General features: G+C 60.9%; 1 protein-coding gene across 1 annotated transcript; it reads left to right on the forward strand.

Moving 5' to 3' along the window:
- Positions 1-7,788: 7,788 nt before the first annotated feature.
- Positions 7,789-20,043, forward strand: LOC103168310 (uncharacterized protein ZSWIM9-like). Its single transcript, XM_039913387.1, has 7 exons — positions 7,789-8,149; positions 8,815-9,091; positions 10,134-11,251; positions 11,505-11,692; positions 16,450-16,695; positions 17,340-17,795; positions 18,520-20,043. Exons 2-7 carry the CDS (start codon positions 8,844-8,846, stop codon positions 19,219-19,221), a joined length of 2,958 nt encoding a protein of 985 aa, XP_039769321.1. The 5' UTR covers positions 7,789-8,149; positions 8,815-8,843; the 3' UTR covers positions 19,222-20,043.
- Positions 20,044-21,174: the final 1,131 nt, after the last annotated feature.

Consider the following 21,174-nt stretch of genomic DNA (forward strand, 5'->3'; position numbering starts at 1 on the left):
TCTGTTGTCCTCTCCCAAGCGCTTAGTAAAGTGCTCTGCACACTACTGGCCGACTGACTGACCCCACTCTCCGGCCCAGGACCTGAGCGTCTTCCTCATCTCTTCCCCGGCTGTCCCGGCCTCAGTTTCTGCTCTTGGATCGCCGGCACTCTACCCCCGACCTCTCTCTCCCCCTCCTCTCCTGCTTCCCTCAGGGACCCGACCACGGGTTCCTCTCCCCCGTTCTGGGGCCTTGGGGTTGGGGTCGTGGCCGGAGGTTTGGGCCGTGTGCGGCGTGAGTCGGATCGATGAATGGGGGTCGAGCCCTGCGGTGGGAGGGGAGCGGATGCCCGAATCCCGGAAAGGACGAGGGGCTGGGGGGAGGCCGGATGCCAGAGGCCGGGGTTCCGAGGGGGGCGAGGGGGGCGGGATGGCAGGGGCCCTGGGGGAGGAGGGGGATTGGGGCTGGAAGGGAGGAGGTTGGCTGAACCCTGGTCCCGGTTGAGAGAGCAGGAAGGGACAGAGCCAAGGTCACTGGGCGAAAGGTGCCGCGGGCGTGCGGTGGCTTGGAGAGTGACGGGTCTCGAGTCCGGTCGGAATCCGACCTCCCCGTCCGCTGGGATCCGCCCCGCAGTGCCAACGGAGTGAGCCCGTCATAGAACGGGGATTGTCTCTATCTGTTCCCCAATTGTATAGTCCAAGCGCTTAGTCCAGCGCTCTGCACAGAGTAAGCGCTCAATAAATACGATTGAATGAATGAATGCACGGAGGGGGTTCGACTTCCTCCTGCCCCTTGCCGCCCTGCCACGTTTTCCCCCCTGGAACTGGGGCCGGAGCCGCCCCGTCCGCGGAGGGCAGGGACGGGACGGACGGAGGCACGGAGGGGAGAGTGGGGGTAGGCGGTAGCAGGCCCGCTCTGGGGGGCTCCGAGGGCCCAGGAGGCTCTCCAGTGGGAACCGGGGCAGACACTAACCCTGCACCCGTCCCCACCATTTAGGGAAAGGGGAGAGGTGGAGGAAGAGGTGGCGGCCAAGTAGAGGAGCCACCGACTCTTCAGGCTGGGAAGGCAGCAAGGTGATCCTGTATCTGAGGGCCAGGAGCCAGTCACGGTGAGGGGAGAAATCCCCGGCTCCGTAGCTGTTCGTCCTGTGGAAGGGTCCGCGGGCAGACCGGGAGAGGAGTTGGGGGGCTGTGAGCTCTGATGGAGGCGGTGGTACCCAACCCCAAATCCTTCCCATCTCTGAAGCCCGCAAGCCCGCTCGGAGCTGGAAAGCCGGAGGGAGATCGAGGCAGAGAGGAGAGGGGGCGGGCGGAGAGGGGGGCGCCGATCAGACCAGAGCCACGTGAACCCATCGTGAACCCACCGTCTCCTCCCCCCACCGTCTCCCGGCTGCCCCGGGGGTTATCATCTCCTGCCCTCTTGGCCGGGGTGAAGGCCCCTGCGGTTGACTGACCGGGGGAGCGGGAGGCCTGGTCGGGATCGGAGAGGGGGCCGGTGGGCCCCAGCTGAGGCGTGCGGGTCCCCGAGGGCCATGAGAATGACGGGGCGGGACAGAAGGGCCCTTCACCCCTTCCCCAATCTCGCTCAGCCCCCTCTCCGCGCCGCCCCCGCTTCCTCAGGGCCTAAACACCTGGTCGCGGCTGTACCGAGCCTGACCACGGTCACCGGGGCAACCACCACCTCACAGGCAAAACCGTCCTCCCCTTTGGGGTCTCCTGCATCCGCCCGGCACCGAGCGAGGCGGGGACCAGAACTGAGGCCGCCGCCCCGCTCCCCCTCCCCAGCTCGGGCTGCCCGCTCCCAGCAGAGGGGCAAGGCTTTGGGGGGAGCGCGGCCGGGAGGAAGGACACTGGATCTGAAGGAGGCGAGAGGGATGGCGGTGTCCCAGTTCTGGGAGAGGAAAGCCAGCCGCGCTCACCCCGCGCCGTCTCCCTTCCTCAGGCGGAGCTGCCCTGGGGGAGCCCCTGCCCTGCCACCAGTTTCCTTGGCAACGATCTCCTCTCCGCGGCGACCCCGAAGGCTTCTTCCCTCCCCCAGGGACTTGGCGTTCAGAGAGACAGGTGGAGGCAGAGAGACGTGAGAGGCAGGTGGTGTTCAAAGGGGGAAGGAAGTGTGGACCGACACCGAAGCCCCACCTCGCTCTTCCAAGACTTCGGCAACTCCTCGTCCCCTCCATTTTTTTGGCGTAGGGGGTGAGGTGTGTGTCCGCGTAGGTGGGCTGTCTGAGAGCTGACCACTCACAATGTCCACAACGAGTGGAGGACGGCCGGGGGACGGTCGGGGTGGTGGGGGCGAGGGGAGGGAGGGATGGACCAGTTAGGAAAAGGGAGACCTACGTGAGGAAGAAACTTCAGTGTTGCTCACTGTCCAACACAAGCAATCAGGTCTTCCTCCCCCAACCAAAAACAGTTCATTCATTCATATTTATTGAACGCTTATGGTGTGCAGAGCGCCGTACTAGACGCTTGGGAGACTACATTATAACAATAAAAGCATTCCCTGCCCACAGTGAGCTTATCGTCTAGAGGGAACCAGCGTGACTCTTTATTAGATAAGCAGTCGGGGGGAAAAGGACAATCGGTCAGAACTGGAGCTGAGGAGGAGGGAAGGGCCCCCTCAAGATGAGGGAGAGATTCCCTCCAGGCCTGCTATCCCCTGGACCCCTCTCTATCCCGACCCCCTTCCTGCTGCAGGAGCAGCAGCAGCATTCATTCGTTCAGTCGTATTTATTGAGCGCTTACTAGGTGCAGAGCACTGGACTAAGCACTTGGAATGGACAATTTGGCAACAGGTAGAGACAATCCCTGCTCAGTGACGGGCTCACTGTCTAAATCCCAAGGCCTCTCGTCCCCACGGGCAGGGCTCCAGGCTGTGCCAGCCACTTCAGCAGCCCCTGCCCCCCCTTCTCTGGGCCCACCCGCCTCCAGGAGCAGGAAGTAGAGGCCGGGCAATCGGCACAGCCCGCAGCAGCGAGGCCAGCGGTTCCCCGCAGGAGCCTGGCTGTCCCACAGAGGCCAGTGGGAGCCTGAGCCCGCTACAGGTCAAACTGGGGTGTCGAGGGGGAGCGGACCGGGGAGGCAGAGTGAAGCCGGGGAGGCTGCCAGCCTCTCACAGAGCGGGCCGGGGGCGGCCACCAAAACCCTGCGGCCGGCCCTTCCTTGGGTCTGCAGGAGCACTTTAACCTTAGCAGCGGGGTCAGAGGTCAGGAGGGCCCCTAGGACTGCCAGGAGGGGTGCAAGGCCGGGGCCTGAGCCTGGCTCTGTTCCCGGAGGTGGTAGAGGTCAGGTTCTTCTGCCTCCCGGGCCCGTGCCCTACCCACGCCATCCGCCTAGAGCAATTATCGAAAGCCCGTCTCTAAGGGGTTGAGATGATGCTTGAAGTCTTTTGAGTCGGAATAATTTCCCAGAGGAAGAGAATATTCTAATACCTGTTCCCGCGCCTCTTTTTGTGATCTCCAGCGTGGCTAGAGATCATATAGAGGATCGGTCCAAAGAAGAGGCTTGCCACTCATCCCAGCTTTTGCCCACTGGGATCCGAATAACGGATTGGACGGTCTTTGCGCCCTTTAAACACCCCTTCCTCAGCACTTTTTTATGGTGTTTGTTAAGCACTTACTAGCTAATCAGGTTGTACAGTCCCTGTCCCACATGGGGGTCCCAGTCTTAATCCCCACTTTACAGATGAGCTAACTGAGGACCGGAGAAGTTTAAGTAATTTGCCCAAAGTCACACAGCAGACAAGGGGCAGAGCCAGGATTACTTGCGTCCATTAATGCTTGTCTCCCCCTCTAGACCGTAAGCTCATTGCAGGCAGGGAACGTCTACCCTCTGTTATACTGTCCTGTGCTGCTGTCAGGTAATTGATTCTATTTAGTTGCCTTGATTCTATTTAGTTGCCATTGTTTTTACGAGATGTTCTTCCCCTCGACTCTATTTATCGCCATTGTTCTTGTCTGTCCGTCTCCCCCGATTAGACCGTAAGCCCGTCAAACGGCAGGGACTGTCTCTATCTGTTGCCGACTTGTTCATTCCAAGCGCTTAGTACAGTGCTCTGCACATAGTAAGCGCTCAATAAATACTACTGAATGAATGAATTGCTGAAATAACGGTCACCTGGTGTCAGGGTGGACAGAGGTGAGGGGTTAGTGAAAGAGATATGGCATCACCAAGGGATTCCATTCTTCTGGAAACCCACCGATCCTTAAGCCCTTACCGTGCACAGAAAAAGCGCTCAGTAAATACCACTATTGGCTGGTGAGGCCAGAGCCCTCTGCAGAAGTGCTGGGGTGAGATGTGCAGGGCCATAAAACAGCTTTAACGAGGTGTAGAAGGTCTTGGTTTGCTGGTGGTAGCTGTCACCTTGCATTTCTTCGCAGCAAGTGCTTAACAAATGTCCCAAGTATTAACATTTAATCATATTTCATTCAATTATATTTACTGTGCGCAGAGCACTTGGCTGGTGCTTGGGAGAGTACGATACGACGATAGACACATTTCCTGCCCACAACGAGCTTACCCAACCACACGGTTCCTCTCCCCAGGTCTCCGGACGCTGGTTTTGGGGCCGTGTGGGTCGTGAGAAGCGCTTAGTACAGTGCTCTGCACACAGTAAGGGCTCAACAAATACGATTGAATGAATGAATCAGACCCACGGCTGGAGTCGATCCCCGCAGCGGGAGGGGAGCAGGAGCCCGGATCTCAGAATGGACGAGGGGCCGGGGCGAGATGGAACGCTAGAGGCCCGGGTCCCTGAAGGACGGAGGGAGGTAGGTGGGTGGGGTGGGCAGGATGGCGGGGTCCTCGAGGGAGGAGGGGGCTTGAGGCTGGAGTGGGTTGGAGGGACCCTGGCCACAGTTGGGAGAGCAGGAAGAGACAGGGCCAAGGTCACCGGGTGAAAGGTGATGGACCCGGGAGGCGACGAGCCCCGGATCCGGTCAGAGTCCGAACTCCCCGCCGCCCCCGTCCGCCACGATCCGCCCTGTCAGGCCAACTGTGGGGGTTTGACCTCCTCCTGCCCCTCGCCGCCCTGCCTCATTCTCCTTGCAACCAGGAGGACACGGATCAGAAGGGAGAGGGACTAGAAGAAATGAGAGCTTAGTCGGGAAAGGCTTCTTGGAGGAAACGGGATTTTAATAAAGGTTTGAAGGTGGGGAGAGCGATGGTCTGTCCGATATGAAGGGGGAAGGAATTCCAGGTCAGGGGTGGGATGAGGAGGTCGGCCGTGAGCTAAATGAGATCTAGTACAGTGAATGGGTTGGCATTAGAGGAGCAAAGCGTGTCAGCTGGGTTGTAGTAGGAGACCACTGAGGTAAGATAGGAGGGGTCAAGGTGATTGAGTGCTTTAAAGCCCACCGGGAGGAGTTTCTGTTTGATGCAGAGGTGGATGGAAAACCACTGGAGGTCCTTGAGGAGAGGGGGCGACCGGGCCTGAACATTTTTTTTTTTCGAAAAATGATCCGGGCAGCAGAGTGAAGTATGGACCGGAGAGGGGAGAGACGGGAGGCTGGGAGGTCAGTGAGGAGACTGACACAGTAATCAAGTGGGGATAGGATAAGTGCTTGGGATCAATATGGTAACAGTTTGGATGGACGGGAAAGGGTGGATTTTAGCGATGCCGCGAAGGTCGAACTGACGGGATTCGGTGACAGATTGCATATGTGAGGGCAAGCAGCCCTCCGGCCTGGTTGGCACTGGACAGCGGGAGGGTGACCGAGGCAGAGCAGAGGAGAGGGGGCGGACGGGGGGGGGGGCGCCGATCAGACCAGAGCCACGTGAACCCATTGTAAACCCACCGCCTCCTCCCACCACCGTATCCCGAGTGCCCCAGGGGTTATCATCTCCCGGAGGCCTCGGGTCTGCCCGCCCGGGCAGGGTGAAGGCCGCTGCGGTTGACCGACCGGAGTGGGAGGCCAGGTCAGGGACGGAGAGGGGCGGAGGGCGGTGGGCCCCAGCTGAGGCGTGCGGGTCCCCAAGGGCCAAGAGAATTACGGGGCGGGGTGGAAAAGAAAGGTCCCTCAACCCCCCTTCCTCAATCTTGCTCAGTCTCCTCTCTGCAGCCCTCCCCCTTCCCCAGGCCATAAACACCTGGTCCCAGCTGTGCTGAGCCTGACGACGGTCACCGTAGCAACCACCCCAGCACAGGCAAAACCATCCTTCCCTTTGGGGTCTCCTGCATCCGCCCATCACTGAGCGAGGCGGGGACCAGAACCGAGGCCGTTGGCCTGCTCCCTCTCCCCAGTTCGGGGTGCCCGCTCCGGGCAGGGAGGCACAGGCTTTGGGTGGGACCTGGGGAGGAGGATGCCTGGGCCTTAAGGAGGGGAGAGGGAGGGCGGCGCCTTGGTTCTGGGAGAAGAGAGCCAGCCCCGTGCCATCTCCCCTCCTCAGGTGGAGCAGCCCTGGGGGAGCCCCTTCCCTGCCACCTGTTTCCTTGGCAACGATCTCCTCTCCACGGCGACCCCGAAGGCTTCTCCCCTCCTCCCCTGGGGACGGCGGGCCGAGGGACATGGTGTGTAGAGAGGCAGGTGGTGTTCAAAGGGGAAAACGAGGACCGGGACCGCAGCTTCATCTCACTTTCCCAGGGCTTCGGGATCTCCTCGTCCCCTCCGTTATTTTGTGGGTGACCCTGAAGGCTACTGCCCTTCTGAGTCCGAGCTGTCCGTGAGTCCATCTGCACCGTGGCACGGCCTGAGAGCTGCCCATGCGTGGGGTCCACACAGGTGGAGGACAGGCTGGGGGAGGGCGAGCGGGTAGGCCAATTTGGAAAAGGGGGGACCCCCAAGAGGAGGGAATATCGGTGCTGATCACTGTCATGTACACACACAAACAATATATATATATATATATTTATCCCTCCCCCTACCAAGATCAAGGTTGAAAACCAATGTGGATCTGCATTAGAGCAGTGGGGGAGAAAGTAGTACAGAGCTACGTGGCTCAGTGGAAAGAGCCCGGGCTTGGGAGTCAGAGGTCGTGAGTTCTCCGCTCCCGGCTCCGCCACTTGTCAGCTGCGTGACTGTGGGCAAGTCACTTCACTCCTCTGGGCCTCAGTGACTTCATCTGGAAAATGGGGAGGAAGACTGCGAGCCCCACGAGGGACAACCTGATAACCCTGTATCTCCCCCAGCGCTTCGAACAGTGCTCGGCACATAGTAAGCGCTGAACAAACGCCGTCGTTATTCTCTGTGCCTCAGTTCCCTCGCCTGTAAAATGGGGATTAATGATAATGTTGGTATTTGTTAAGCGTTTACTATGTGCCGAGCACTGTTCCAAGCGCCGGGGGAGATACAGGGTGATCAGGTTGTCCCATTTGAGGCTCACAGTCTTCATCCCCATTTTACAGGTGAGGGAGCTGAGGCACAGAGAGGTTAAGGGACTGGCCCACAGTCACACAGCTGACAAGTGGCAGAGCCGGGATTCATTCATTTATTCAACAGTATTTATTGAGCGCTTACTATGTGCAGCGCACTGGACTAGGCGCTTGGAATGGACAATTCGGCAACAGATAGAGACCATCCCTGCCCATTGACGGGCTCACAGTCTAATCGGGGGAGACAGACGGACAAAAACAAGCCAAGTTAATCACGATAAATAGAATCAAGGGGATGTATACCTCACTAACCACGTACACCTCATTAACAAGGATTCGAACCCATGACCTCTGACTCCACAGCCCGGGCTCTTTCCACTGAGCCACGCTAAGACAGTGAGCCCCAAGTGACCCGATTTGCTTGCATCCACCCCAGCGCTTAATACAGTGTCCGGCACGCCGTAAGCGCTTAATAAATACCATGGTTATTATGATGATGATGATTATTGGCGCTGGCTCCGCCCTTTCCCACGTGCCCCTCCTCGTTGCTATGGAGACGGCTCGGCCGCTCCCGCGGCTCCTCCCGGGCGCCCATTGGCTGCTGCTGCGGACCAATCGCGCTTTAGCCTTGACCGTCGGGCGCGCGGACTACGTATCCCAGCGTGCCTCGCTCCACCCCCCTTCCCGCCTCCGCGCCCGGAGCTGCCTCTGCGCATGCGTCCCGAAGGCTCCGTCGCCCGCCGGCCGGTCCGTCCTGAGCATGCGCAGCAGATGGGTTTGGGGGGGAGGGAGGAGGGAGGAGGGGCGGCGCGGGGCATTGTGGGCCCCCCTTGGCTGCGGGGGGCCGAAGGGCGCCATCTCGAGGTGAGGGCAGGATTGAGGACGGGGCGGGGGAGGGAGGGCCTTCTCCCGTTTCCACGGAAACGGCTTGGGCCGGCGGGAGGGGCGGGTAAGGGAGCGGGGTTTCCGTCTCCATGGTAACCGAGGAGACGGAGGATGCTGCTGATGGAGGTTGGGGATGGGGGGCGGATTTAAGGGAGGACTGGACAGTGAGTGGAGTTCCCGAGGCCGTGGGAAGGGGGTGGGATGATGATGATGATGGTACTTGTTAAGCGCTTACTGTGTGCCAAGCACTGTTCTAAGCGCTGGGATGTGCCTGGGAGCCGGGGAAGACGGGGGTGTTGGGTGGGGGGGACAAGTGGAGCCATGCAGGGGGCAGAGCTGGATAGGCCCACGATGCCCCAGAGGGCCGAAGGGGTCACCCTTAGTGACCCCTTAACTTAACCTCTCTGGGCCTCAGTGACCTCATCTGTAAAATGGGGATTAAGACTGTGAGCCTCACGTGGGACAACCTGATTACCCTGTATCTCCCCCAGCGCTTAGAACAGTGCTCTGCACATAATAAGCGCTTGACAGATACCAACATTATTATTAGTGGATCGTTGACCACTCTGTCCCTCATAGCCATTGTATCTGGATCTGCGTGTCTCCAATTCCACCCCTTCCATCTGCCACTCCATCCCCCGCAGGGCGGCCTCGCCCCTCGTGCCGCCGGGCCATGGGGGACCTGGGCCTGGGCCGAGAGTTCCACACGTGGCACCAGTTCACCTCCTTCTTTGACGACTGGTGCGAGGCGCACAAGGCCCTGTTCATCGTCGCCAGCCTCAAGCCCCTGGTGTCCCAGCGCCGGCACCCGCCGCCCTACCTGCCCAACCTGGCGGCCACGCTGCGCTTCCGCTTCGTCCGCCTCATCTGCAGGCACAGCGGGACCTACGTGGGCCAGAGCACCGTGCAGCGCAACAAACTGTAAGTCCGAGGGTGGCCTCGCCCCCTCCCCTTCCCCGGCGGCATCTCCCTCTTCCTAACCCCCCTTCCAGGGTTTGCCCCATCCCCCCGGAGGAGCATCTCCCTCCCCCACTCTGCCTCCCCCAGGGACCTTTCCCCATGCACCCGTCACCTGGTGTCACTTAGATTCAAGTGGGGGGAGACAGATTCATTCATTCATTCAATTATATTTATCGAGCGCTTACTATGCGCAGAGCACTGTACTGAGTGCCTGGGAAAGTACAGTAAACAGTAAGCAGACACACTCCCTGCCCACAGTGAGCTTTCGATCTAGAAGGGGAGAAAGACATTAATATAAGTAAACAAATAACAGATGGGTACCTAAGTATTGTGGGGTCAGAAGGGGGGAATGAACGAAGGGAGCAATTCAGGGCGACGCAGAAGAGAGTGGAAGAAGAGGAAAGGAGGTAGTCAGGGAAGGCCTCTTGGAGGAGGTGTGCCTTCAATAAGGTTTTGAGCGGGGGAGAGTCACTGTGAGACACCGTAAGCGTAAATACGGTCAATAGGGTTTAGTGAATGTGAGCCGAGGCCTCCAATCTGCCCGTCCTCTCCCCTCTTCCTCTCTAATAAGAACAATACTGACGATCGTGGCATTTGTTAGGTACTTACCACTTAAGGGCCGAGCGCTGTACCTAATGCTGGGGTGGAAATGAAATAATGAGATCGAGCCCCGCCCCGACCCAGGTGAGGCGCACTGTCTAACAGGGAGGGAGAACGGGCATCTGGTCCTCATTTGACAGACAAGGAAGTCGAGGCCCACGGAATTAAGCTTAGATCCCTCACCAGGCAAGTCCTCTAAGACTGGAAGCTCCTCGTGGGCAGGAAGCCCGCCTGCCAATTCCGTCGTGTCGCGTTCTCCCAAGCGCTTCATCCGGCGCTCTGCCCGGCTTAGTAAACGGCGTCGGCCGAAGGGCCCGAAGCCAGGTGCGCCCCGCCTCGGCCCGCCCCGTCCCGTCCCCTCGCCTCACTGCGTCTCCTCGTCCCCCACCGCGTTCCCCGGCAGGAGCGAGAAGATCGCCTGCCCCGCCTCGGTGACGCTCCGCCTGGGCCCCAAGAAGGACCGGCTGGTGGTGATCGAGGCCAACCTGGAGCACAACCACCAGCTGGCGGCCGGGGAGTTCGCCCGCCGCTTCCGACGGCGGCAGCTGGAGGCCAGCCTGGGCCTGCCCATCCGCATCACCAACAGCGTGTCCAAGCGCTTCCTGGCCCCGGACCTGGTCCGGAACCTGGAGGACTACAGCAGGGACAAGGACAAGGGCATGTGCGAGCTGCTGGCCCAGCTGGACGGGCTGTTCCAGGCGGACCCGGGGGCCAAGGTCAAGCTGGTCTTCCAGGAGGACGTGGCCATCCTCGGCTGCATCTTCCTGGCCACCTCGCCCATGCGGGAGCTGCTGCGGGCGGCCCCCCGCCTCCTCTTCCTGGACCTGGCCGCCGGCCTCGGCGGCGACTTCGACCTGTACTCGGTGCTCTGCCAGGACGCGGACGGGCGGGGCCGCGAGGCGGCCTACTGCCTGGCCCGCCGGGGCACCCGGGACCTGCTGGTCTTCATCGTGGCCTCTCTGGTGCAGAGCGTGCCGGACATCAAGGCGCGGGTGGAGTGTCTGACGGTGGGGGCGGCCCTGCCGGCCGGCGCCGACGCCGTGGAGGACGTGCTGCCCCGCGCCCGGGTGCAGATCTGCCGGGCGCAGGTCCTGGAGGCCCTGGGGCGCCGGGCCCGGGAGCTGGCGCCCCTCCGCCGGGGCCGGCTCCTCCCGCTGCTGCGCCGGCTGGCCCGGGCCGCCTCCCCCGGGGCCTACGGCCGCGACCTGAGCCGCCTGGAGGACGCCGCCCCCCTCGCCTTCCTGCGTTACTACCTGGAGACCTGGCACCCGCTCAAGGGCATGTGGGTGGCCTGCTGGGCCTACCCCGAGCTCCGCGAGGGCGTCTTCGCCGCCCACCTGGCCGCCCACCGGCGGAAGGTCCTGCCCGCCCTGGCGCCCGCCCGCAGCCTGGCAGCCTGCCTGGGGGAGCTGCTGGCCCTGCAGGCGCCGCCGCTGGAGCTGCCCGCCCGGGAGGCGGCCGAGGCGGCGGCCCCGGTGGCCGAGCCCGGGCCCGGGGGCGTCCGGGAGGCCGAGGGCGCCGGCGGGCCGGGGGGCCCCTTCCTGGCGGGGCCCGGCCCGGCCTCCTGCGGCTGCCCCGTCTTCGGGTCCGGACGACGGCCCTGCCGCCGCCTCTTCGCCGGCCGGCTCTGGGCCGGAGAGCCGCTCTGCGACGCGCGCCCGCTGCCCGTGGGGGAGGACGGGTAGGGCGCCCGCCGTTCCCCGGCCCGCCGGGGGCGAGGACCGGCGGCAGAGCCCCAAGGGGGACGCCCACCCCCGGCGGTGTCTCGGGGCAGCGTCACCCGTGCGGGTAAGCTTCCGGTTTGCCAGCCCGTCGGGGCGAGGCCGAGCCGGGCCCGGCGACGGGGGCAGTCGTGGAAGGGAGGAAGGGAAGCCGGACGATCCGGGGGTGAAGGGGCCGCCCCTCCAAAGGCCCCACCCGAATAACGGGACCACCTTCCCTCCGGGGTCGGGGCGGTTCGAGGTAAGCGACCGAGGTTGGGGGCCAGTTTTGCTCGTCTCCTGCCGTAGTAATAAAAGGCGTTTCTGTCTGCCTCTGAATGTCCCCTGCCTCGCCTTAGGCAGATGGGGAGGGGAGGGTTTGGGGAAGGAGAGAGGACGTATATGTCCTCGAGAACAGTGCTTGGCACAGAGTAAGCGCTTAACAAACACCATAACCGTACACTCCAAGCGGTTAGTAAAGTGCTCTGCACACAGAAAACGCTCAATAAATACAACTGAATGAATGAATAATAATTATTAATATCATTATGAATATTATTACGTGAGAAGCAGCGTGGCTCAGTGCAGAGAACCCGGGCTTGGGAGTCAGAGGTCATGGGTTCTAATCCCGGCTCCGACGCTTGTCAGCAGTGTGACCGTGGGCAAGTCACTTAACTTCTCCGGGCCTCAGTTCCCTCATCTGTAAAAGGGGGCTGAAGACTGTGAGCCCTATATGGGACAACCTGATTACCTGGTAATAAAACAGTGCTTAGAACAGTGGTGGGCACATAGTAAGCGCTTAACAAATACTAACATTGTTATTTATTATTATTACCCCAGCGCTTAGTAGAGTGCCAGGCACGGAGCGCTTAACAGGTATCAGAAAAAAAATACAATGTGCATTAAAAGAAGGGAAGGGGAGAGGTAGTAGGGAGTGAGCCCTCGTAAAAGTCAGGTGCCTCGGTTTCCTCCTCCTCCCTTGGGATTACATCACAGCGTGGCTCAGTGGAAAGAGCCCAGGCTTAGGAGTCAGAGGTCATGGGTTCGAATCCCGGCTCTGCCACTTGTCAGCTGTGTGACAGTGGGCAAGTCACTTCTCTGTGCCTCAGTTCCCTCACCTGTAAAATGGGGATTAACTGTGAGCCTCATGTGGGACAACCTGATGATCCTGTATCTCCCCCAGCGCTTAGAACAGTGCTCTGCACATAGTAAGCGCTTAACACATACCAACATTATTAATTATTATTATTAACTATTATTATTAATTATCGTTAATTATTATTAATTGTGTTGGTATGTGTTAAGCGCTTACTATGTGCAGAGCACTGTTCTAAGCCCTGGAACTACATAGCAGCGTGGCTCAGTGGAATGAACCCGGACTTGGGAGTCAGAGGTCATGGGTTCTAATCCCGGCCCCGCCCCTTGTCAGCTGTGTGACTGTGGGCAAGTCACTTCACTTCTCTGGGCCTCAGTGACCTCATCTGTCAAATGGGCATGAAGACGGTAAGCCCCACGTGGGACAACCTGATCACCTTATATCAACCAAGGCGCTTAGAACAGTGCTTTGCACATAGTAAGCGCTTAACAAATACCCTCATTATTATTATATAGCAATATTCCTGAGGAGCAGGGCACGGAGGCCAAGCCAAGGCTTTCGCGAAGCCTCCTCAGGCTTCAGGAGGGAGGCCCGAGGGGCCGTTCCTTATTGGTCGAGGCTCCTCAGAGCCCAAATCCTATTGGTTGGTTTTCCCGTCAAACAAATTAGCCTCGGGCTCTGAGGGAGGGGGCGGGATCCGGGGAGGGATGACGTCAGACTAGAGGCGGGGAGACGCTGGGCTTGCCACGCGCCGGCCGCTCTGCCGGAAGTGGCTTTGCCCCGAGTCACGTGTCGCTGACGGGCAGCTGGGCGGGGGGGGGGGGCAGGTGGAAGAGCCCTGGCCGGAACTCGGCTCGCACGGAGTGTGGGCGCGGGGAACGCTTTGGGTGGGACACAGGCCGGATGTGAGGGGCAGAGGGGGAGCGAACTGGCGGCCGTGGCCCGGTGAGTCCCCGAGAGCACAATGACCCTGCTCCGGCGTTCCCCCCTCTGCAACGACTGGGCCCGTCCGGATTCCCCATCCGCACAATGGACGCGGAACGGACCATCGTTCCGCGGCGGGGGGGGGGGGGAAGGAAGGGACCATTCTGCCTGGGTTCTGTGTTGATGGGGAGGGACCATTCGGAGAGCGGGGGGGGGAGGGTGGGGTGGATCATCGGGCGGGGAACGGAGGGGTTCGGGGGAAGGAACCATTCCGGGGAGAAGGGGTGTGTGGGAAGGAACCATTCCGGGGGAGAACAGAGGGGATGGAGAAGGCCATTCTGGGCCGTTCTTCATTCAGTAGTATTTATTGAGCGCTTACTCTGTGCAGAGCACTGTACTAAGCGTTTGGAATGGACAGTTCCAATGTACATTATGGGAGAAGGGGGATGTAAGCCCGTTGTGGGCAGGGAATGTGTCTGTTTCCTATATTGTACAGTCCCAAGCGCTTAGTACAGTGCTCTGCACATAGTAAACGAAGAGGAAATACGACTGAATGAATGAATGGGCGAGACCTCTGTCAAATGGGGATGAAGACTGTGAGCCCCACATGGGACAACCTGATCACCTTGTATCCCCCCAGCGCTTAGAACAGTGCTTGGCACATAATAAGCGCTTAACAAATGCCATTATCATTATTATTATGTCAGCAGTGACAGGGATGGAAAAAGGGTACAGTTCTGTGAGAGGTGTGGGGAAGCAATGAGGACCTGGGTTCAAATTCTGCCTCCCCCACTCGTCTGCTGCGTGACCTTGGGCAGTCACCGGATTTCTCAGTGCCTCAGCTCCTTCATCTGAAAAATGGGGATTCGACCCCTGCTCTCCCTCCTACTTGGATTGTGAGCCCCGTGTGGGACCTGGTTGTCTTTTATCTCTAGTGCCCGGGCTTGGGAGTCCGAGGTCGTGGGTTCTAATCCCGGCACCACCGCTTGTAATAATGTTGGTATTTGTTAAGCGCTTACTATGTGCAGAGCACTGTTCTAAGCGCTGGGGTAGACACAGGGGAATCAGGTTGTCCCACGTGGGGCTCACAGTCTTCATCCTCATTTTACAGATGAGGTAACTGAGGCACAGAGAAGTTAAGTGACTTGCCCACAGTCACACAGCTCACAGGTGGCAGAGCTGGGATTCGAACTCATGAGCTCTGACTCCAAAGCCCAGGCTCTTTCCACTGAGCCACGCTGCTTCTCTGCTGCTTGTCTGCCGTGTGACCCTGGGCAAGTCGCTTAACTTCTCTGTACCTCGGTTCCCTCATCTGGAAAATGGGGATGGAGATTGTGAGCCCCACGTGGGACAACCTGATGACCCTGGATCTACCCCAGCGCTTAGAACAGTGCTCGGCACATAGTCAGCGCCTAACAAATGCCATCATTATTATCATTACTATTCTCTGTGTCTCAGTTCCCCCATCTGGAAAATGGGGATTTAGACTGTGAGCCCCACGTGGGACATACTGATTACCCTGTATCTACCCCAGGGCTTAGAACAGTGCTTGGCGCATAGTAAGTGCTTAACAAATACCGTCATCATCATCCATTACGTGGGGATTAGATCCTACCATTCCCTCCTACTTAGCCCGGGAGCCCCATGTGGGACAGGGACTGTGTCCAACCTGATTAACTTGTGTCTACCCTAGTACTTAGAACAGCGCTTGGTAATATAGTAAGCGCTTAATAAGTGCCAAAGTTATTATTATCACCCCAGTGCCTAATACGATGTTCGGCACACAGTAAGTGCTTGACAGATTCCACAGTTATTGTTGTTATCGTTCGGTGCACGTGGGACAGGGAAAGATTGGTTGTGAACTGGAGGGGAGACGAGCTTAGGGTGGGGGAAACCACTTTGGGCAAATGATCAATAATATTGTGCGAAATGGGGAGCGCTACAGGGCAAAACACTGTGTGCAAAACGTGGGGAGAGACCAGGTGGAGAGGGTGACGGCTGGGGAGGTGCTCTGCACACAGTCAGCGCTCAATAAATACCACTGATGGATTGAGGGAGGAGGGGCTACCTCCTGGTGGAGATGGTGCAGACTGTATGGCCCTGAATCGTGGGACAGGTTGCTCTGCCTAATAATAATAATAATGACGGTCTTTGTTAAGCACTTACTATGTCCCAAGCACTGCTCTAAACCCTGGGATAGATACAAAGTAATGAAGTTGTCCCACGTGGGGTGCACGGTCTTAATCCCCCTTCTACAGATGAGCTAACTGAGGCTCAGAGAGGATAAGCGACTTGCCCACAGTCACCCAGCGGATAAGAGGCGGAGCCGGGATTAGAACCCACCTCCTCTGACTCCTAAACCCAAGATCTTTCCCTTAAGGCCCGCTATCATTGATATTTATTGGGCGCTTACTATCTGCAGAGCACTGTACTAAGCATTTGGGAGAGTGCAGTACGACAGAATTAGCAGAGGCATTCCCTGCCTGTAACTTGTGACCAGTCTGGAGGGGGAGACAGATATTCAAGTGAATGGATGAGTGGTTTATAATGTACAATTTAAAGATCTGTACCAGAGCGCGGTGGGGTTGGGGGTGGGGTGAATATCCAGTGTCCCGAGATCGCAGATCCGGTGCATAGACGAGGCAGGAGGGAGAGGGAGCCGGGGAAGAGAGGGCTTAATCGGGGAGGGCCTCTTGGAGGAGGCGTGACTTTAATAACACTTTGAAGGTGGAGGGAGTGGCGATCTAGCGTCTATGGAGTATCATGTGGCGGATAGGTTGATGATAATAAATAATAATTGTTGTACTTGTGTAATACCGGGGGAGGCTACTTTGGATGTGGAGGGAGCCGGGGGAGACTAATGTGGGTGCGGGGTGATCTGGGGGAGACTACTGTGGGTTTGGGGCGGCCGAGAGACCCCCGCGTGTGCCACATGGGAAGGTTGGCCCCCCTCCAACCCCCGATTTTTGACCCTTTTCCATTATTCTGTCCATCCGCAGGCTGTGAGCGGGGTTCGCCCCGCCGTACCCCGCCGCCGTATTATGGAGTCGGCGGACCCTGTGCCGGCCCCGGGCCTCCCGGGCGGACTCCCCCGGCGGCCGCCCCTCCTCCGCCACCGGCTCCGGCCCGTGAAGGAGGAGCCCGTGGAGCGGGGGGCCGGGGATGGAGGGGAGCGGCAGCGGGGAGTCCGGGGGAGCGTGCTCCCCGAGAGGGCCGGCCCGTCGCACCCGCTGCCCCTGAAGGAGGTGAGCAGCCGCCTGACGCCCCGTTGTCTGCCTCCACTCCCTTCCCTCCCCCAGAGTCCCCGTCTCCGGAGGGAAGGCGGAGGACTGGGTTCACCTTTCTTCTTTCCTTCTGTCTGTCCTGCTCTCCTTCCTGCTCCTCCTCCCTGGGTCCTCCCTGTCTTTATCTTCCTCCTTCCCTCCTTGGGTCCTCTCCTTCCCACTTTTCCCTCCTCTGGTACTCCCCGTCCTGCCCCTCCCACCCCGGGCCACTCGTCCCTCCCTCGGTCCTCCCTTGGCCTCCCCTCACCCCCTTGGTCCTCCCCGTTACCTCCTTCCTCCCTCCGTCCTCCCCATCCTGCTCCACCTCCTCCTTCCCCTGTCCGCCCCATCCCACTCCTCCCTCCGCTGGTCCTCCCCATCCCGCCCCTTCCTCTCCTCCTTCCGTCGGTCCTCCCCTGGTCCTGTGTGTCCTGCTCCTCCCTCCCTTGATCCTCTCTGTTCCCACCTTCCTCCCTCCTCTCTCCTCTGGTCCTCCCTGTCCCACTCTCTCTTCCTCCCTCTTTTCCGTCCCTCGGTCCTCCCCCGGTCCTCCTCGTCCCTCTCCCTTCCCCCCCCCCCCCCCCCGGTCCGTCCCTGTGTCCCTCCGTCCGCCCCTGTGTCCCCAGGAGGACCCGGGCGCCGAGTGCGAGTCGGAGGCGCGGCCGGCCCTGGTGCACCTGATCGATGAGCACGGCGCCTACTCCACGGCCAGGCTGGTGCCCGAGGACCCGGCCCGGCCCGCCGAAGCGTCCGGGGACGGGTCCGGGGACGGGGAGGGATCCGGGGAGGAGTCCGGGGAGGGGGCGGAACGGGAGGCCGGCGGGGGCTTGGAGATCCGCCAGGTGACGGTGGCGGAGAAGCCGTTCCGCTGCGGCGCCTGCGGCAAGAGGTTCAAGCGGGCCTGGGAGCTGTTCAGCCACGAGGTGGTGCACAACGAGGACCGGCCCTTCCGCTGCCCGCTCTGCGCCGCCGCCTTCAAGCGCCACTCGGACTTCAAGAGCCACGGCCTGGTGCACACCGAGGACCGGCCCTTCCGCTGCGAGGCCTGCGGCAAGCGCTTCAAGCGGGCCAGCAACCTCCAGGTGCCGGGGCGGGGCGGGCGGGCAGGGCCACGGAGGGATGGGCCGGGGCGCCGGGGGAGCGGACGGGGCAGAAGGCCCGGGGGGGGGGGGGGTTCACGGCGGTGGGGGCCGGGGGCCGGCCCCGCCAAGAGACGGCTCTTCCCTGAACGGAACGGGGGAGAGACGAGGGGTGGGAGGGCCAAGCGGGGTGAAGGAGGAGAGTAGAAAGGGAGAGGCGAAAGAGGAGGCGGACGAGGTGGGGAGACACTGAGCCCCACGCGGGACGCGGACCGCGTCCAATCTGATTATCCGTTACCTCTCCCACCGTTTGGCACGTGGCCGGCTCTTAATCGGTGGTATTCATCGGGCGCTTACCGTGGGCGGAGCCCCGGACCGAGTGCCCGGGGGAGTTGGCGGGCACGTTCCCCGTCCACGCCGAGCTTAGTCTCGAGGGGGAAATAGACATTCGTGTGAATAAATGACGTTTTTGGCGGCGGCGTTGGTGTTAGGAGGTGGGATGCCGGAGAGCAGCGAGGCTCGTTCAGTCGTACCTGCTGAGCGCTTATCGTGTGCAGGGCACTGTACTAAGCGCTTGGAGAGTCCAGTTGAGCTCGTTCCCTGCCCACCACAAGCTTAGCGTCTAGAGAGGAGGAGGCGGGCAGGAATACGAGGAGATGAATTACGGGATTTATGTGAGGAGGAAGGGGAGGAGGAGGCGTCCCAGCCTCCGCCCTCTCCCCCCCAGGAGCACCGACGCATCCACACGGGCGAGCGCCCCTTCCCCTGCACCCGCTGCCCCAAGCGCTTCAAGACCCCGTACGAGCTGCAGCGGCACGCGTTGGTCCACCGCACCGACCGGCCCTTCCCCTGCCCCGACTGCGGCAAGGCCTTCCCCGCCCCCCACGCCCTGCTGCTCCACCAGCGTCAGCACTGCGACGACAAGCCCCACGCCTGCGGCGTCTGCGGCAAGAAGTTCACCTACGGGCACAGCCTGCGGGTGCACCAGCGCGTCCACACGGGCGACCGGCCCTTCGCCTGCAAGATCTGCCCCAAGGCCTTCAAGCAGTCCAACGCGCTGGCCTCCCACGAGCGCGTCCACACGGGCGACCGGCCCTTCGCCTGCCAGACCTGCGGCAAGGCCTTCAAGCAGTCCAGCTACCTGGCCGTCCACCGGCGCGCCCACACGGGCGAGCGGCCCTACCGCTGCCAGGCCTGCGGCAAGGCCTTCGCCCGGCCCTCGCTGCTCCTGCAGCACCGCCGGGTCCACAGCCCCGCCCGGCCCTTCCCCTGCCGCTTCTGCCCCAAGCTCTTCAAGGACGGCGCCTACCTGGCCGTCCACGAGAAGGTCCACGCGGGCGACCCGCCCTACAAGTGCCCCGTCTGCGACAGGGGCTTCGCCCACCCGTCCAACCTGCTGCAGCACCAGAGGGTGCACCGGGACGGGTGAGGGGGGCGGGGGGGCGTGGCGACACCGTCCCGTCCCCGTCGCCCGAGGGGCGGCCGGCCCGGAGGGGCCACGGAACGGACGGGGATTGTGGGCGCTCTGCCGCGACATCCCCTCGTCCCCGCTGTCCGAACGAGGCCCAGACCCGGGCAAGGCGAAAGGAGGGGAGGGTGGGGCCGGAGCAGGACAGGCTGCCCTTCCTTCCCGGGACCGTCCGGACCGGGGGGAGACCCCGGGCTGGGGTACGCTGGGAGCAGCTGCATGCGAGGAGCTGGTTTGTATGTTTCTGGGTGAGCGGTTCGTCCGCTGGGGGCCGGCCTGGCCTTCCCTTCCCTCTCCCACCCCTGCCGTCCCTCGATTTCCCTTGGTTGGAGGGGGTGGGCGCCGAGACTCCCTGCTGTTAGGGAGGAAGGAGAGGCTCTCACTGCCTCCCCCCGGGGTCCTCGGTCTCCCCTCCAGTCCCGTGGAGGGGATGGGGCGGGGGCCGAGAGAGACCGGGGCTACGGCGGTGATGGCCCGAAGAGGTGAGTCGGGGGTCCCGCCGTCCCCCAGGCTGCCCTTCCCCCCCGAGAGAATTCTGGGCTCTCATTGGGCTGGGGTGGGGGTGGGACTCCCGTGTCTTGCACCGGGGGCTCCGGGCCCCCTCAATACGGGCCCCAGGTGGACGCCCCTGACCCCGTGGGACCCGAGCCCGTCTGTCTTCGCCGCCGAAGCCCCCGGCGTCCCCGCCCCCTCCCCGCCCTTCCTGCCGCCCACTCGGACCGGACGCGGGGCAGGGGAGCAGCGTGGCCTGGTGGCTGGGGCACGGGCTTGGGAGTGAGGAGGTCAGGGGTTCTAATCCCGGCTCCGCCACTCCTCTACCTTGTGACCTTGGGCAAGTCCAAGAAGCAGCGTAGAGAAGCAGCGTGGCTCAGTGGAAAGAGCACGGGCTCGGGAGTCAGAGGTCATGGGTTCGAATTCCGGCTCCGCCACTTGTCAGCTGTGTGACTGTGGGCAAGTCACTTCACTTCTCTGTGCCTCAGTTACCTCATCTGTAAAATGGGGATCGAGACTGCGAGCCTCACCTGGGACAACCTGATCACCCTGTCTCTGCCCCAGCGCTTAGAACAGTGCTCTGCACATAGTAAGCGCTTAACAAATACCAACATTATTATTATGAAGTCACTTCTCCTCGCCTCAGTTCCCTCACCTGTGAAAGGGAGGTTGAGACCGGGAGCCCCATGAGGGACAGCGACTATGCCCAGCCCGATTTGCTGGGATCCACCCCAGCGCTTACTACGGTGCCTGGCACATAATAAGCGTTTTACAAATCACCACAATTACCGTTACTGAGCTGCAGCTCAGCCCCGGCGCAGGGCGGACGAGCATCACGAGAAGCAGCGTGGCTTAGCGGGTGGAGCGCTGTCCGGTATTCACTAATAATTCGCTAATTAAGCGCTCACTATAACAAGGAGCGTAATTATTAGTTTACCGTCAAACAAGGACCGTAGTAATCGTATTATTGGGTCACTCACCGCGGGGCTGGCGGCAACGCGGCCTCCCGCCGCGGCCGCCAGGGGGCGGTGTCACCGCCGAAGTGAAGCCACGCCCCCTCCCCCACTCCCCTCTCTTCCGCCGCCTCTCGGTGGAGCCGGGAGTTGCAGCCATCATTCATTCATTCATTCAATCCTACTTATTGAGCGCTTACTGTGTGCGAAGCACTGTTCATTCAGTCGTATTTATTAAGCGCTTACTGTGTTCCAAGCGCTTGGGGAAGTATAGTAGAACAGCGTTGGTGGAGAAGCAGCGTGGCGCAGTGGAAAGAGCACGGGCTTTGGAGTCAGGGCTCATGAGTTTGAATCCCAGCTCTGCCACTTGTCGGCTGAGTGACTGTGGGCAAGTCACTTAACTTCTCTGTGCCTCAGTTCCCTCATCTGTAAAATGGGGATTAAGACTGAGCCCCACGTGGGACAACCT

This window comes from Ornithorhynchus anatinus, chromosome 10, assembly GCF_004115215.2.
Source record: "Ornithorhynchus anatinus isolate Pmale09 chromosome 10, mOrnAna1.pri.v4, whole genome shotgun sequence".
Taxonomy (NCBI): Eukaryota; Metazoa; Chordata; class Mammalia; order Monotremata; family Ornithorhynchidae; genus Ornithorhynchus; species Ornithorhynchus anatinus.

Excerpts from the sequence above, each read along its gene's own strand:
- LOC103168310 (XM_039913387.1), top strand. The coding sequence starts at position 8,844 with ATGGGGGACCTGGGCCTGGGCCGAGAGTTCCACACGTGGCACCAGTTC. Across the intron at positions 11,252-11,504 it reads CCGGGAGGCCGAGGGCGCCG|CGTCACCCGTGCGGGTAAGC; the intron begins GCGGGCCGGGGG and ends GTCTCGGGGCAG. Across the intron at positions 11,693-16,449 it reads CGGGGTCGGGGCGGTTCGAG|GCTGTGAGCGGGGTTCGCCC; the intron begins GTAAGCGACCGA and ends GTCCATCCGCAG.